Here is a 17,729-nt window from a genome sequence, read left to right as displayed (position 1 = left end):
GCTATTCCTTGTCATTCCCAACATTGGGACAGCTGCCTGGGATAAATTTCCTTTTTGCTATAGTTCAGTCTCTAACATTTTTATTTTTCTATACTATCAAGACATTATCTATTCATTATAGGAAAAATCAGAAAATAACAACAGGAACAAAGATGCTGACAAACCCAGACATTCTCTTTTAATCAGTGTGGATGTTCAGGGTATATCCTTCTGTGCATTCTGATGCACATTAAGAAAAACTTACTGACTGCCTCTTTAATACAGTTTTGGTCTACTTTGAAATCCACCTGTTTACCATAAAAAATATGATGATGTTGTAAAAGCTATATACGTATTATTATAATCCTTAGAAATGATTCCCCCATTTTTGGTTTAATGTGGAATATCCGGACAACTACAATGTGCAGTGATTTTTGATGTGTCATTCATTCTTTGATTTAAGTATACACAGCTTTAAATGAACAAAGAAAAAGGGAACAGATTTTCAAAATAACATTTAGAAAATATTTAGCATCTGCAACATATAGTGGAGTTTCCTGTCATCCTGAGCTTTTCCAACGTGTTCTCCTGTATTTTGCTTTAATATTACTTTATTTTGGATAAAACAAAGATCAGAACTATTTGAGTAGTATCTTCACAAGTTCCATGCGGTCTTATTTCCCAGCTTTTAGCTTCCACGAGAAGAGACTACGAGAAGATACAGGAGGAGCTGACCCGACTCCAGATCGAAAATGAGGCAGCCAAAGATGAGGTGAAAGAAGTTCTCCAGGCCCTGGAGGAGCTGGCTGTCAATTATGACCAGAAGTCGCAGGAAGTGGAGGACAAGACCAGGGCCAATGAGCAGCTGACAGATGAACTGGCCCAGAAAACGGTTGGAGCATTTCTATCTAGGGGGTGGGACTTTCTCAGCTGCCATTCTTGTACTTACATTGACATTTGTAGACAGTGCCCAGGAAGGCAGTTGGCCAAATGCTTATTTAGTGTTAGATGCATTCTTCGAGGTCCCTCCAACCATTGATATACTTTATAGAAGTGACTTTTCGACTCATCCTGGAACTGCTTTTCCCAACTATTTTATATCCCAGGAATTTGTAGCATTAGCAGGGACACCTTTTGAAAATAGTCAAGAGAGTATAGACTTAGGAGCCTGACAAGTCCTGGTTAAAATTTGTCTTTACAACTCAAAGGCCTTGGTCAAGGCATTTAAGCTTCTCGAGTATTCATTCCTTTATGTACAAAAATGGCAACAGCATGCTCCTTGTAGGTTGTCGGCATTAGTGAGTTTATGTAAAGCACTTTTCAGAAATCTGTGCATATTCTACAAGATCAGTAAGTAAACCTCACAGCATTGTTATTAACAGGCAAGAATTGGGAGACCTGCAATGCATTCTTCCTGTTTATACCTTCCTGAATGAAATCCCTTCCCTCCCCTCAGCTATTTCTCTCAGCTGTTACCTTCAGAAGCCTGGAACTAAGCTGTCTCTGTTTGTTTGCTGTCCAATTTTAGCCAGTGTTTCAGTCGGCAAGTTTCCTTATTCTCAGATTCTCCCAGTGAAAGGATGCTGTGGGTTTTGCATGAGCTACGTGCAGGCAAACAGGGCCAGTAAACAGCTGATGAAGTGGCTGGTGGTGGGCTGTGTCCTTTTCTACTGAGAAAATGGGTGGTGAAGCTGAGTGGCTATCACCTGCCGCCCTTGGCACCTTTACTAATGACCGGGTATCATGCGATTGTGGTCCGCCTGCTCTATGGAAAACATCCAGTCCTCCTGGGCCAGGAGGAGCAGCAGATGGCACAGGAAAGTGCTGATCCTAGGACTGCAAAGCTGACAGGAAATGCTACTCGCCCCATACATTCAGCTGCACAGAGACACCAATCTAGTGGCTTCCCAACGTGGGGACCCTGCTTCTGTGGATCTTAAAAACAAGATGAAATAAATAGTTGGCAGCAATGCCAAACCAAACTAAGCAAACGCATCCAGAAGTCACTTAGGAACGGAGGCTTTAATTTTTCTCTGCCTAGTGTTTGTTTTCTCCAGGATTCTTTTAACTAGTCGTTGGCATTATTTCCTTCTCAAAACAATGGAACAGTTTCCATAATAAAATTCTAACTTTCTGTCAAACCAAGGTACTGTTAGACTGGATTAGAACACTATTTTTAGTCAGATCATTAAAAAATTCTCTGGTGAAATAGCTGCCTGTGGGAGAATTGCATAAATGTCTTTGAATTAGCCTCCACAGCTTTAGGGGTAGGGGAATTATTTCTCTGTAGGCTGAGTTAATACCAAGAGACCAAAATATGGCTATTCTATTGATGTCTGCAGTTAGTTAAGGATATGTACATGAAGGATGGGAAAGAGAAGAGTTTGTTAAAGTTTGGAAAGAAAATAGAACATTTGTTATTTATTAAGAATCTATCTCTTGTTGAATTTAACTAATTTTGAAAAAATAAATAAATAGTGTTTAATTCAGCTTCACTGTGAAGATTTGGAGATTTTTCTAAATTGTTTTCCAAACTCGTTAGTGTTCCTGTGGGCCATCTCATCCAGACCTATCTATTATTATAAAGTAGGTGGGAATGTGGAAGTGGTCCAAGGAGAAGGTTTTTTTTTTTTAGGGAGTGGAGGTGGGGACACGTGTAGGTTGTTTGAACCCTGAAAAAAAACATCTGGTGGTAGGAAGAAGTGATTCAATGTTATAAACCCAAGGGTTCCAGTTTTAGCTTTACTTATTTTTCAATAACTGATTTCACTGACCTGGGAGTTGTTGTCTGACATATAGACATATGATCAGGCCACGTGATATAACTTATTGATATAAAATTCTTTTTATCAAAGAATACACTGTTGTGTTACAGTTTGTCTCGAAAAGACTCTATGTTGAAATCACAAGAAACGATAAAAGAGCTCCATCTTACATGAAGCTGTTATTATTTACAAGGTTGCGTGCGTGAAATTGATGGGCAACTCTTTTAACTTGTGGTCGGATTTTGTTTTTTCAGACTACATTGACAACCACGCAGAGAGAGCTGAGCCAGCTACAAGAGCTTAGCAACCACCAGAAAAAGAGGGCTACTGAGATCCTGAATCTGCTGCTGAAGGATCTGGGGGAGATAGGTGGAATTATTGGCACCAATGACGTGAAGACTGTAAGTCAGCCCTCTTTTTATTCTCTACCCCTTTTTCATAGTGTGGTTGTGAGTTAGCAGCCTCTGCATATAATTCTTTTAAGCATCCAATGCTTAGCATCCACAAGGTGCTGGGAAATATTTGAATGAGTGAGTGTTGCTGTGAGGAGAATAAAAATATCTTTTCAAATCTAGGAAGGTCTTCAAATGGTAGTTGGCCTTATGCAAATTAGTTTATTCCTTAGACTTATTTGCCAATATCACAGAAGTTTGGAATCAAATGGCTTAAGCCACAGTTTTACTCTCAGAATAGTATTTCTCCTTTTCCATAAGAACCCACTGCAGTGAAAATTCTCCATCTAATCAGTATGAATTAGGAAATGTTTCAGGGAAAGTAATAGGATTCTAACCATGGTTTAAGAAATAAAACTGCATTTATTTATCCACACTATGAGAAGTCAGGAATCTTATTATTCAGTGTGATCTGGCCCCATTTCAGAACTACAGAATAAAAATTTAATGAGATTCTTTTGCTGATTAAGATTTGAGAAGCATATTTTGGTTCAGTGAAGTGGCTTGATAATGTCAAGAACTCATTCTTTCTATTTCCTTTCTGCTTTCTGCTTTCATATCCTTAGGATTTTGCATCATAGAGGCAATATAGCTGCTATGGCACCCACCAATGCGTTCTCACTCAATCACATCCCAAACAGGGTGGGCTGAAAAGCCTGACTACTTTCATCAGGAGGGAAATAATCCCAGAAGCCCCCAGCACACTTTCCCTTATACCTCATTGGTCAGAATTGGATCACATGACTACCCCAAATCACAAGGCCAGGGAAGCTGGGAGATCAGGGAGAATTATGGGATTACACAATTGGCCTAAACCAAGCATCAGCCACCCCTTGGGGTTGGGTATATTGGTGTTCCTGATGTCAATGGAGTAAAAGAGAGAGCCCATTATAGTCATTAACTGGAAGAAACAGGATAGAGACACTTAAAAAATCAGCTTTATTGAGGTATAAATTACATAAAGTAAGCTTCACATATTTAAAGTGTACAGTTTGAGAAGTTTTGATGGGTACAGACTTGAAGCCATCACCAATCCTTAAGAGAATGAACATATCTACTGGTCTGCAAAGCATGTGAGGCTAATGGTGGTCTGTTCTGTTTCGTTGATCTGATCTTCATGCCAATACCACAACATGTTGATAATCATAGATTTAAAATAATACAGCACCTATGCAGAGTGTTCATTGATAAGTATGTGTTGGTTTTATTGAGCTGGGGAATGATGTTATACCCCTGAGATTCCTCCCCACAAATCACTAAAATGGAATTTTTTGAGTTTAGCCATTTTTTCTTTAAAAGGCTGAATTTCATGTCAAAATGCCTAGTGGGAACACTTTGGCTGTGAGATGGGATTGTTAAATACTAGAAAAGGCTCCCAAGTTTTCCATTTATAGACTATTTTTGGGAAACAGAAAGTTGCCCTTGGATGGTGGAACAGGTCTAGGCTTAGGGTATACAACCTCTGGTCAACGTCATTGATTCGTAAACCTCTGTTGTAATTGACCGTTTCATGGATCCTTGTGAATGAACCTAATTTTAGCACAGAATTTCAGGTACTGTAGGGTTAATCCTATTAAGTTCCAGTTTGGTGGTTTTATATTTGAGGATTTAATTTTTAGAACCATATGTTGGTGTTGAGCAATAAAATTCTGACATTGGGTTGATTAAATGGCCCTCACAATATGAAGGCAGAGTTGATTTATGAGAAGTTGGCGCCTGCTGCTGATAACGATAAAGGAAGGTATTTTTATGCTAAGTTCTAAAATAGAGCTGATGAAAATGCTAATGAAATCAAAGAGTGTCTGGGTGCTTTGGCATTAAAAAGAAAGTCCTTACCTTTGGGAATCTGAAGTATGATTGAGATTATTTTTAAATACTCACTTGGATGCTTTGGAGTTTATTTTTGGATTCCAGACATTGGATGCCCCAATTAATTTCATTGATAACTCTTGCTTACAGATCATTATGTTCTTAGTCCTCCTGGTTTTAGTTTTTCTTTATAATTATAATTTAATCATTGGGGCAATGAGAGCTGATAGAGGCTGCATAACTTTGGGCAGGTTGCTGTGCTTCTTTGGCCTCTTTTTCCTAATTTGTAAAATGGTCAGATGAGTCCAGATACCTCATAGATTGTGAGCTCAGACGTTACATGACTTCCACACATACTGGTTAAATTTATCATTATAGGTACAGGTATTTTTCTTATTGGTTATGACTTTCAACTGATATGGTAGTTATTTTGATGTAGGAAAATAGGCTGATCAAGAATGTCTGTGTCAGTGATCTTTTATTTTCTTTCTAAGACCCTTCTCAGTTCTCACGATTCATTGCATCATGGTAGCAAGATAGCTGCTGTGGCACCCATCATAGACTCAAAAGACTCAGGAGGTCTTTCCTGGTAGGGCTGTATGGTAGGAGAACAGATGGTGTGGGAATCTCCCTCGGCCCTCATTGCAGGATGCGACAGACCTGAACATCCATGGAACCCAAAACAAACAAAAATAAAAACACTACCATATTTCCCTATGTCAGGGTGTCTTGAAACATTCCCAGAGTCCAGGCAATATTATTTTGTCAGTGTAACAAGATGAGCCTAGTAAATGACAAGATGAGCCAGATTTAATTGTCCAGGTGTGTTAGAACCCACTATCTATGTTGCTGGGCATTTTTTTTTTTTTTAACCAAAGATGTCTAGGAGTCTAGACAGAAACTGAATAGAAAGATAAAATGATATGTACAATTATTATGTTTCTTCCTCTAAGTTTTTCTTGTTGTGTATTTTGGTCACAGTGACACAAAAGCTGACTAAAACAGGAAGAAAGTGGAGGTACAGCAAATGAACTGTACTGGGTTGACCACCTAATTTCTTTTTCCCACACTGATTTCTTTTAGTCTGGTTCTGAGAATGTGAATAATCACTTCACTTTCACTTGGTCTAGAAATGGCAATACTTTCTCCCCTTCCATGGTCATTCCATGCTTGAGAGACTTAGGGTGGTTGTGGGGTTGACTCATTTCTAGGCAGGTAGAAGGGGCAGGTTCTACTTCCCATTTAACTTCACTATGGTGCAGTCTTTCTAGCTGGATTGGTCATTAGTACAGGACCATACGGTCTAGTATATACTGATGGGAGCATTGTCAGTCCTTGAGAGAGTTAAAAATAAATAACATTTTAGCAGCAAGCCCTGGTTTACTCTTTTTGAAATAACAGTGTGTTGGAATTACTGCAAACTCTTAAACACAAACTACTAAATATATGCCCTCTGTAGTGGTAAGAAGCCTCATAGTTAAAAACCATTTGTTTGGGGTATTCTTTTGTCACATCAGGCACAGACTCAAAATCTCCTTTCAGATCTCCTCGGACAAGAGTAATCTTCAAAGTCTTGTTTGGGGAAAGAAATGTTCAGCTGTCAGTTGGCAGCAAGCCTATCATGTGTATATATTTACTCTTCCCCAGCTTACCTGATATGTTAGTTAACTTTTTCTCTCTGTAACCAAAAGACTGGACGACAACAGCTTATACAAGGAAAAGTTTACTTTGGACTTTATTTCGGTTTCCTAGGTTCATGGCAGAAGTTGCAGTGGAGGAAAGAGGCTGAGCTCATGGCTGCCAGGAAACAGAGAGATTGAGGTGCCAAGGACAAAATATAAACCCCAAAGGCATGTCCCCAGGAACATACTTCTTCCAGTGCCCTAGTCCTTTCAAATGATTAATCCACCAAGTGGACTATTCACAGCTATCATCATCTAATAAAATGTCATTTCCGATTATTCCTGCCTTATCTCACACATGAGCTTTAAGGGGGTACCTCATGCTACTCGGTAACACCTGGGCACAGAAGACCAAGAGTCCTATTTTGACAGACCCAGGGGATAAGAGGGGTGTGTTCTCTTCCCAGGATGCTCGAGCTGCTGGCTCAGCAGCATCTCCTGTCAGAAGCTAGTGTAGGCTCTGAGTTCCACCTGGAAGACACGATGTTCTGTGCCCGTCTACAGAGCCGGGCGATGCATGGGTACACCTGGCTGGGCTTTGGAAGATGTTCTGCATTCTTATTCCATGCTGGGACATAGGCAGAAAAATAAAACTGAACTTAAATACTGTAGGCTTTTCTCACCTAACATCTCCAGGCTCTTGGATTATAAAGGAATGTAATGAGGGGTGGTGTTGGTATGCAAATCTTTGGCAGTTAGAAATACAACTAGCTGAGCAAGAACTTCCATGAAGATAGAGTTACAACTGGTACTTGTAGATTTTAATCCTGTTAACGTAGATTCTGCCTTGTGTTGATTGATGTTGGTGGTGTCATTATTAAGCACTGTATTGTTATTGATTTTTTTTTTTTTTTTGGTACTGGGGATTGAATCCAGAGGCACTTTACCACTGAGCTATGTCCCCAGTCTTTTCTGAGACAGGGTCTTTCTGATTTGCCCAGGTTGGCCTCAAACTTGTAATCCTCCCTCCTTAGCCTCTTGAGTAGCTGGGATTAGTGGCTTTTGCCAGTGCACCTGGTCTGTTGTTGAATTCTTATGGGAAAGCTGACACCAAGGTACAGGCACTCAGAACTAATTATTATATTTCATATTAGCTACTAATTTTCAGAGCTGATAGCCAATTTCATTTTCCCATCTCTTAAACGTTGACTTAAAAAGTAGATATGTACTGAATTAATGACAAGTGGGTGGTGAGAGTGTGCTGTGGAATATAAAAAAAAAAAAGCAAGCAAGCAAACAACAACAACAATAAACAAAAAACAAACAACAACAAAAAAACATACCTGAGTCAGTCCTGAACCCAGTTGCAGCCAATGTTTACCTGCTGGATTCTGGATGGCACTGTCTTTTCCTGAGGTGTGAGGCTGCCCTCTGGTGGTTAACAAAGTACAAACAGTTCTTGTTCATTTGGCCAATTGCCCTTACAGACCTGTTTGCGTCTTAGCAGATGCAAATATCTTGCATGTCTATCTCAAATATCTTGCTACAACTTTTGTTTCCAATAGAAATTTGAAACTTAGAAAATATACATCACGGGGGAATGCTGACTGTCAGAATCTTCTGTTCTAATGGTAAATTTCAACTGTTGTTCTCAGATTACTGTCTGCTTGGCATGAAAAGGCAAAGAAAAGTTGATTGGTAGCCATGAAAAGTCATGCACGAAAACTTCAAGAGGAGACTTTAAAATGAATTCACATTGTCAAGGACTTTCTAGGAAGTCCTTTTCTGTCGTTGCTTGTAGAAACATTGAAGGCATTAGACTACTTCTCTAACTGAATAGGCAAACTACGGAGAACATGATCAAAATTTTGATTTGTGTTTTTATAGTCATTAAAGGTCATCTGTAGGAACATTGGGCCCAACTGTTATTATAGAGAGACAAGGTGTAGGGCATTAAACAGAACACTGCACAGTTCTGAAGTTATCTCCTTTCTGAAACCTTCAGTGCCTTTTCTCCTGATGTCATCTCTTTTATCTTAAAGATCAATTGTAATGAAAAACCTGGTTAATTGAGGATTATATTTAGCAGAGGTTTTCAATTGGATGTTTCACCTGAGGTCTCAGAGAACTTGGGGTTGAACGAGTAGTACTTTCCAGAGAACATGTTCAGCTTGCTCCATGATTAAAGATGCTTAACCAGAAATCTATGGACATCTTGAACATCCATGGTCAGGATTCAGGGGATTCCATGAGCCTCTGGAAATGGCAGTGATATTTGAGTGTGTTCCCTGCTGTGCTCAGCTGGCAGATGTGAATGGAGTTATTGAAGAGGAGTTCACCATGGCCCGCCTATACATCAGCAAGATGAAGTCAGAGGTCAAGTCCCTGGTGAACCGCAGCAAACAGCTTGAGAGTGCCCAGATGGATTCCAATAGGAAGATGAGCGCCAGTGAGCGGGAGCTGGCAGCCTGCCAGCTGCTTATCTCCCAGGTAGGCCACCCTTTCCTCCTCATTTCACACCTGGTCCTCTTGAGATCTGCTCCCCTCCGTGCCCTTACTGGTGCGATGGGACATAATGGTGACTGTTGATGCACTTTGCTTTACATAACCAGGACCTCCCCGGGCAATGACAGCCCAGGAGCCCAGTCCCTCCTCACCCCTTTCCCACCCTCCCCTGCCCCTTCCCCCACTCCTTCTCCTTGCCAGAAATGATTAGCAAACTTTGTTTCTTTTTTAAAAATGCAGAATAATACTAGCAGCTTACAGTTAGTTAAGAGATTCAGTGACCCTTGACATATATTTTTACTTACAAAACGGTGACATGGCCACCAAACCAGTTGTTTGGGATTTAGGAACAAGAGGTTGCAACATCTGGAAAGAAGAGAAGGACAACAAATTGCAGGAGCAGGGACTATAGGAGCTGGCCCTGAAAGCAGCTTGGGTTTCTTAAAACTAGATTTCATTCTGTGAATTACATGAATCCCCTTGAGACTGTTCTCTTTTTAAAGGATGTATGTCTTTATCTCCATCTATCTATAGATGGCTAGATAAGTAGGCATATAAATGTTTGGACAAGATTGGGTGGAATCTGTAAAACTCCTATCAATCAGTGCAAAATTCCTGAATCCTTTAGTCTCTATAACATATATGATTTAAGATGGGAAAGCAGAAACTACTGCTGCTGCTATTATTAATATTAATATAGTATCATGTAGCACTTCATCGAGTATTTACTGTGTGCTGTACACTGTGCTAAGCACTTCCCATGTTTTTCAATTGATCTTCAAAAATTCCCTGGTAGGCAGAATTTATTATTGTTTCTCTTTTTCAGATAAGAATACTGAGATTGAGATTAAATGTATTTTCAAACACAAATAGCCAGTAAATGGTGGTGGAGCTGGGGACTCTAACCAAAGTGTTTTTGAACCCAAAGCCCACGTCTCAGGACTTTTCATTTGCTCAATGAGCAAGGCTACTTTTTGTCTTATTGGAAAGGCATTTTTGTTCTAGTGAGGTAGTTTTAGAAAACAGTAACCTAGTTTCTTGGACTGCCACTGATGTCTGGGCTTGCTATTGGGGATTGAGGTTTCTCTGAGCGGTCCAGTTGTGTGTGGCTCATGGCCTTATGCTAGGCACGAAAATGGCCGGTCATACCAACAAAGATTGGTGCCTCCCATAGTACTGAGGGACAGACAGAAGCATGCTTCATTCTGGTGTGCTTTTAAGCATAATAATATGTAATCATGGAAACATCTCCAACTCCTTGTCTGAATGGCTCCACCAGGTTCCATTTTATAACTAACATAATAGACAAAACTGTATTAGAAAAGATTTCTCAGTGCTGGTAGATGACAGTGAGGTTGATATGCTCATACATTGTTCATAAAAGTATAATTTGGTTAGTGCATTTGGAAAGTGCTCAGGAAATACAAAAACCATAAAAATGTAAGAATATTTTGGTCCAATAATTTTACTTCTACTAATTTTCATTGATAATGAAAATGAAGATTTTTCATTTCGTATGATATTAGCACTTCCTGATTAAAAATATTAAAAGCTATGCACAAGCTGTTTAATATAGCATTATTTTACATTAGAATCAAATAAATTACCCAACTATCTGTTGGTAGACTAATAACAAAGTTACATGGAAGAATATTATGCAGCTCCTCTTACGAAAATCCATAAAACCTAGTCATTTGGAAAGTATAATTATATAAAGTTAAGTGAAAAATGAAAATGCTGAGTTATAGATCTTTGTTATGCTTTGCAACTTTGTAAAGTATATGTCCCTACAGCTAACACTAGGACTATGAAAGGGAAATAGTTGATAAATTAGAGGGGTTTCTGAGCAAAATTTATGCCACCTTTACTGGATGCTATATATTTTTCTAATTTATAATTTTTATAATTATGTATCATCTCTTCTAAAAAGATATTTTTCATAATTTATAAAAATGGAGAAGAAAAAACGGTAAACATTTGAGAATGGTGGCACTCAAATTCGGTTTCTGTATCACTTCTGATAGCGACAGCATGTGCTTCAAGGCGTCCTGCCCCTAACAGACGGGGCCAAGGCAAGGCCACAAGCAGAGGCCCCATCTCCTGCAGCCCAGCATTTTTTCTTTCCAGCTGGATGTACCAGCTCCACGCCCAAGTCCCTTTTGTGCCCTCTGTGAACTGATCTAACCATTGGAACTGTGTCAGCTGTACTCTGTGAAAATGGATGAGGACAAGTGTCCAGATCTTAGACTGACACTGACTTTAGTATAAGAGATCCGAGACCAGAAGATTAGGATGTTTTGGGGTTATGTGTAGAAAGTTCTTTCTAGTAGCAAAATGCACAGTTTTCTATTAGATGAAACGTTTATACTCGGCTACGATTAACACAACCCTGAAGGTTCAGTCATTATTCGGTTCAAAAGGAAATGAAACTTGACACTTTTCGGATGCGCTCTAAAGACTCTGACAGAGTATTGGCAACTGAAAATGCTACCATTCTTGTTTACATACATCTTCTTCATCAAAATCTCTCCTTTAAAAATAACTGCTCCAGCTGAGGTGTGTTTTCTGGAGAAATTATGTCATGGAGCTTGACCTGCAGGGTCCTCCTGCCCAAAGGTGAGCTCCTCAGATCTAGGTGCCTAGAAGTTACTATTCCTATTCAGTCAGCGAGCTCCTATTAACTCATTCATTTTTTCCCTTATTTATTTCCCTGATTTATTAAGCATATACTTTGTGCCTTCATGAATAGCAAGTTAAAAAAATAGATAAGATAAATCATATAGCAGTAAGTTTTGGAAGAAGATGCTGGGGTCTAAGTAATAAGGGAGTGAGCCAGGACAGTTTGTGCTGGGTGGGGGTTGGGGGTGGTGTTGGGGAGAGAGAAGCTTCATAGAGAAACCATAAAATGCAAAATCCCTGGCACAGGAGTCAGTGTGTTTGAAGGATTTAAAAGATCTAATATTTGAAGATGGAATCCAGAGGGCATGTTCAAAGAAGAAGGCTTTCAGAGCTGTGCCCCTTTCTTAATTCCTTCCTCTCCAACACACTTTTGTTTTGTTGTGGTGCTGGGAATTAAACCCAGGGCCTGGTGGGTGACAGGCGAGTGCTCTGCCATTGAGCTCACCCCCAGCCCTCCTACCCTCTTTTCCATGGGGAGGAGGAACACCAGGGTGGACTTTGGCCTCCATATTAGGTGGATGAGGAGGAGGGAGAGGGCCATGAGTAGCGTCTGTGGGGTGGGAAGCAGAGAAGCACCTGGAAGAAATGGTACTGTCCTGATCCTCAATTCCAAATCCCGGCAATGGGCAGAACATGTGTCATTTGGTGTTGGAACTCAGAAAAGGGACACCAGAAACTCCTCTGTAGCTTCTCATCAGACAGGCAAGCCTGGAGCAGCGCTTGCTAGGCGTTCACTCTTCCTTTTGATCTATTTTCTTGTTTAAAGCACGAAGCCAAGATCAAATCTCTGACAGACTACATGCAGAACATGGAACAGAAGAGGAGGCAGCTGGAGGAGTCCCAGGACTCGCTCAGCGAAGAGCTGGCCAAGCTTCGAGCCCAAGGTAAATATTTGACGACTTTGCAGGTGTCAAATGCTTGGCTTCAATCAGACAGTCTCTAGTTGGCTGGAGTCATGATGTTTAGTTTTGCTCAATTAAAGTGTTTCTAGTTCTACTGAAAACAATAGCATCACTGAAAGAAAAAGAAAAAATGGGGAAACCTGTGGAAGTGTACCCTCACTCCAAATCTGCCTGTCTTCTATTCTTCCTCGTTCTGCCCAGTCGCCCAAGCCAGAATATTCTCTGCCTCCGCTGCTCTCAGCCCCCGACAGTCACGCTGCTCTCAGCCCCCGACAGTCACCAAGTCCCTTCAACTTGCCAGGTGCCCCTCTGACTCTGCTGATTTCTGTCTTCACTGCCACTGTCCAGGATAACTAAAGATTGTGGCTACCTCTGTCTACTACTAAGGGGCCCTATTCGTCAGTCTGAGATAGCCACTGTGCTACATCCCCAGGGATGATTTAAAAGAAAATTTTTGTCTTGTGCCTGAATCCATGCATCTCACCCTTCCACAGTATTTGTTGTAAAACATGAACTTGCACCATGGCTAACCTGGTGCTCTCTCTGCCCTTGAATGAGCTCTTCCCTTGGACCGGCATAGGAAGCACTTAGTAAACATGAATACATAGGAGAAATTCAAGGGTGGCTGCCTGAATGTATGCATTGTACAATGTGAGACCAAACCTACATATTGCAGGTTGAAATGAAAATTATTAGTCTTTTCAGAAAGTGATTTGGATAATCTTAAGTTTTTTATTAATACATTATAATTACACATACTAGTGGAATTCACAGTTGTAACATTTCTTCATACCTTTTGATCCTCAAACCTCAAATATTCATTGCAGACTTTTAGATCAGAAAAGAAAGAAAAGGAAAGGAAAAAAAAAAAGAAAAAGAAGCCACCTAAACGTTTAACAGTTAAATAAACTCTAATAGGACATTGTTTCCACACTGGAGATGAACTCCATGAGATGTGCCATGCCATGGTAAAGGTCACTTGCACTGGGCACAGTGGTGCACACCTGTAATCCCAGCGGCTGGGGGCAGGCAGAGACAGGAGGATCATGCGTTCAAAGCCAGTGTCAGCAATTTAGTGAGGCCCTAAGCAACTCAGTGAGACCCTGTCTCTAAATAAAATACAAAATAGTACCGGGGGGATGTGGCTCAGTGGTTGAGGACCCCAAGTTCAATCCCCGGTCTCCCTCCTCCAAAAAAAAAAAAATAATAATTTGTAAAATATTATCTGTGTTGTGGTTATAACTGTTTAAAACAAATGGATGTGTGTGTTTCTAATAATTAATATTTAACAAAAATGGTCTTGTCAGGGTAGTAGAATTGGAGATGATTTCATCCCTTTTATTTCTGTTGTGGTTGGGCAGTTATGTGCTCAGTAAATGTATTTTGTCTCAAATGCAAAGGCAAACTCATAAAAGAAAGAGGGCATCCCCACTCTGCTGTAACCTGGTAACATTTTCTTTATGTGGTAGTGAATGTGGTAGGAATAGAGTTGGTCACCAAAAACTGGACATGGAAACATTTGTCCCCTTTATTCATGGTTTCTGCAGTAATGCCATTGAATAGAAGTGAGACCTGAACTAAAGTGGAAACGACTAGAGAGAAATCATGCACTAGATGTCAGTGTCTTAAATAATTTTGCCTTGGGCCCCCCAGCACCCTTCCCTCCCCCACTCCCCATTGCACCACACCCTCAGGGCCCCGTTGACCAGGAATACTGAGACTGGAGGGCCACACAACAGCCCCGCCCCCAGTGGGCCTCCTGATTAATCTTGGAATTGTTGTGTCATATTCCTACTTCCCTTATTCTCCCCGTTAGATTGTTTTTCTGCTCCAGATTTGCAGAAAATAAACAGTTTACCCATGGGAGGTAAATGAGCTCTTTCTGGAATTCTACCAGTGGCATGAATCCAAATGCCACCTAACACTCACAGGGTGCTTTATAATCTGTAGAAAGCGTTTATGTACATGACCTCAGGGGCTGTGTGCAGAGCCCAGGTGGGAACAAGCCTTCCAAGGTGTGAGGTGATTAGAGGCAGCTGCAATGGGGGTGTCCTGCTTCCAGTTAGCACCCCCACCCCCACCCCATTGATGGCTGCTTTCTTCAGGGCTCTGATCCAGACACCCTGTGGGAGGGGGTCAGCCTTGGCTCCAGCCAGGACTCCCTTATGGAGAGCTTATTTTCTTTTTGCCATGGTTGTAATTAGTGATATAATCTGATATTTTACTCTGTTGCCATTTTTTTGTGCGTGTGTGTGTGTTTTAATTTTTTTCTTTATGGTGTGAGACCTACTTGTTAAATCTTAAATCATCATTTAAAATTCAAAACAGAAAAAATGCACGAAGTCAGTTTCCAGGATAAGGAAAAGGAACACCTGACGCGGCTGCAGGACGCTGAGGAGATGAAGGTGTGTATAGCTGTCCCTCCCACCAAGCCTGGCGAGCATTGGTGCATTTATACTGCATTTTTTTGTTCTAGAAAAGTCTGTCCCCTTCAGACCTGTGCATGGCAATTGTGTGTGGGGGGGTGGGGGTGGGGCACTGCTGGACATTCAGAGCCATTCTCAGTGTGGGCTGGTGCAGGTTCAAGATGACTCTGGGACTGCCCAGGACCTCAGGTCTGTAGAGGATGGTTATGTTGCAGTCCTGCCTTGGTCTCCCCCATTCCTGATGGAGAGCAGTCACTGCATGGGCACATTATTGTTGGGGTTCACTTCTGAAGAAGGGTTCGCCTTTCCTTTAAGTGATAGAAAACTTCTCCCCTTAATCTTTGTAAAGAAACACTCCAAATTTGAATTTCCATCTTAAACATGCAGATCTTTATTGGTCATATTTGAATCAGAAAAGGAAAATGTAAGAAAAGTGACTAGGAAATAAGACTTTTGAGTAAATAAAATGAAATGTGAGAAGAAATAGAATGTAGGCTCATTTTAGGCAAACTCTGAGCCTCATGGAGCAAAAGCCCACACACAATTGAAGCAATGCCCAGGACGTGGCCCTGCTCCAGCCAACAGAATAAAATTATGCCTGATCTTCCTGAGTCCCTCTCCTGTTTTCAGAGGCTTTGGTGGAAAAGTCTCCCCCAAACATCACCATAAATCGGCAGTGGACAGTGTGTGTGTGTGTGTGTGTGTGTGTGTGTGTGTGTGTTTGTGTGTGATTTTGATTTGACTGGTGAGGAAGTACAGCCCACACAGACTACCTAGCTTGTCTGAGGCCACTCAGGTAATAAGAGGTCAAGGCCTTCTGACTGACCTGGCTAGAGAAGCCATGTAACCCAGGTGAGCTGTAGAAGATCAAGGGAGAACTTTTTATTTATTTAATACTGGGGAGGAACCCAGGGGCACTTTATCACTGAGCTATCTCCCTGGCCTCCCCCTACTCCCCTTTTTTTATTTTGAGACAGATTTCCCTAAGTTGCTGAGGCTGACCTTGAACTTGCATCCCTCCTGCCTCAGCCTCCCCAGTCTTTGGGATTGCAAGTGTGCTTCACTGCGCCCAACTGAGAATTTTCTCTTTAACCAGTGGACTAATTTGTTCCCAGGATCCACTTGGTTTGATTATAGATCCCTGGGCTTTGTTGTCCCAATATAGCAAGGTCAGGTCCTGGAGGCACAAGAGCCAGAAACACCCTTACTTTGGGGATCTAAGATCAGAGGGAGGTAGACGTGGTTCCAGGGCTTGTCACAGAGTGGGCTGAGTGCCAACAAGTGAATGACATATTTCTCCTGGCCTGGCTGCAGAAGGCGCTGGAGCAGCAGATGGAGAGCCACCGGGAAGCTCACCAGAAGCAGCTGTCCAGACTTCGAGATGAAATTGAGGAGAAGCAGAAGATCATTGACGAGATTCGGGAGTGAGTTAGGGCTTGTGGGCTGTGGGGGAGGGAGGGTGCCTTGCTCTGTCCTCTTGGGCCAATTAGGAAGGACATGGCTTTTAGCCAAGGGCTGGTCTCTCTTCGCCCGTGGGCTCTGTGCTCTGCCCTTGACACAGTGGCCTGGGCGTGCTGCTTTGAGGTCTGTTCTCCCATCTGGAGCCGAGCTTCCTAGGACTCTGGTGGGGCAGATGGTGGGCAGGCCAGTCTGCCCCTCCTATCACCACACCCCCAGGGATAGGACCACATTGTTGGCAACTCAGCTGGGCAGATGCATGCCCCAGGAAATGGGAAGACTCTCTGTATGGAAGTACCAGAACAACCCCCAACCAAAAACTCCAATAAAACTCAATAAAACAACCCCAATAAAAACTCATCTTGACCTAGGGGTTCCCATAGGTTAATAAGCTCTCCGAGAAGACAGCACATGCTGCCTCCTCTGCCCAGAACATACCTGCCCTCTGTGCAGCTGCAGCTTCCTGGACCCACACTGTCACGCGTCTGCTTGGCCAAGGTGCCTGTGAGTTGTGGCACCATCATCAGGATGGCTTCATTGCTGTTTCGCTGGGGACACCACCTCATGGCCAGCTGCACTCCTGCCTTGTCAGAGCCAATGGGGAGCCCCCTGCTCCATCCACCTTTCCATCTTCCTCCCTTACCTTCCCCCTCATCTGCAACAGAAGTCTCCCAGCCAGAAGGTGCCTTTGGGGTCCTGTCCTGGGGGCTCTTAAAGTTTTTGCAGAGTGGATCCTCTCCACAGTCTCTGAACAAACCCCTTTGGAGAAAAATGTTTTTGAATGCTCCAAATAAAAGCCATAGGGTTACAAAGAAAACAACTATATTATGTACAGTTCCATCCACTGCCCCACACCCCTCCCCCTTAAAGTTTCCCTCCCCATCCACTTTCTGTAGATAAAGAAACGAGTTCTATATGGGAAGCAAGGTTAAATTATTTACTTAAGGTCACATTGCTAAATAGGAGTCAGACTGAAGTTAAGAGTTTAATTCTCCAGACTACTGATCCAAATCTCTTTTCAGCATCTGCGAGCTGCTTGTGCGGAGCATTTGCATGTTAGGAGAGGAGAATGGTAACTGACACAGTCTAAATGACGCCAGCGCTCTGCACATGGGCCACCTAAGGGAAGCGC

At 41.9% G+C, this 17,729-nt stretch overlaps 1 protein-coding gene across 1 annotated transcript in view; it reads left to right on the top strand.

Moving 5' to 3' along the window:
* Kif5c (kinesin family member 5C) overlaps window positions 1-17,729 on the top strand; it is a 137,117-nt gene that overhangs the window by 106,013 nt on the left and 13,375 nt on the right. The window contains exons 14-19 of the mRNA XM_076866131.2: window positions 665-871; window positions 2,999-3,145; window positions 8,929-9,117; window positions 12,578-12,695; window positions 15,042-15,118; window positions 16,454-16,563. Of these exons, the coding sequence (XP_076722246.2) occupies window positions 665-871; window positions 2,999-3,145; window positions 8,929-9,117; window positions 12,578-12,695; window positions 15,042-15,118; window positions 16,454-16,563 (848 nt within the window). The remainder of the gene's footprint in view (window positions 1-664; window positions 872-2,998; window positions 3,146-8,928; window positions 9,118-12,577; window positions 12,696-15,041; window positions 15,119-16,453; window positions 16,564-17,729) is intronic.

Source organism: Callospermophilus lateralis, chromosome 9 (assembly GCF_048772815.1).
Source record: "Callospermophilus lateralis isolate mCalLat2 chromosome 9, mCalLat2.hap1, whole genome shotgun sequence".
In the NCBI taxonomy this organism is placed as follows: Eukaryota; Metazoa; Chordata; class Mammalia; order Rodentia; family Sciuridae; genus Callospermophilus; species Callospermophilus lateralis.
This window is presented reverse-complemented; position numbering and strand designations above follow the sequence as displayed.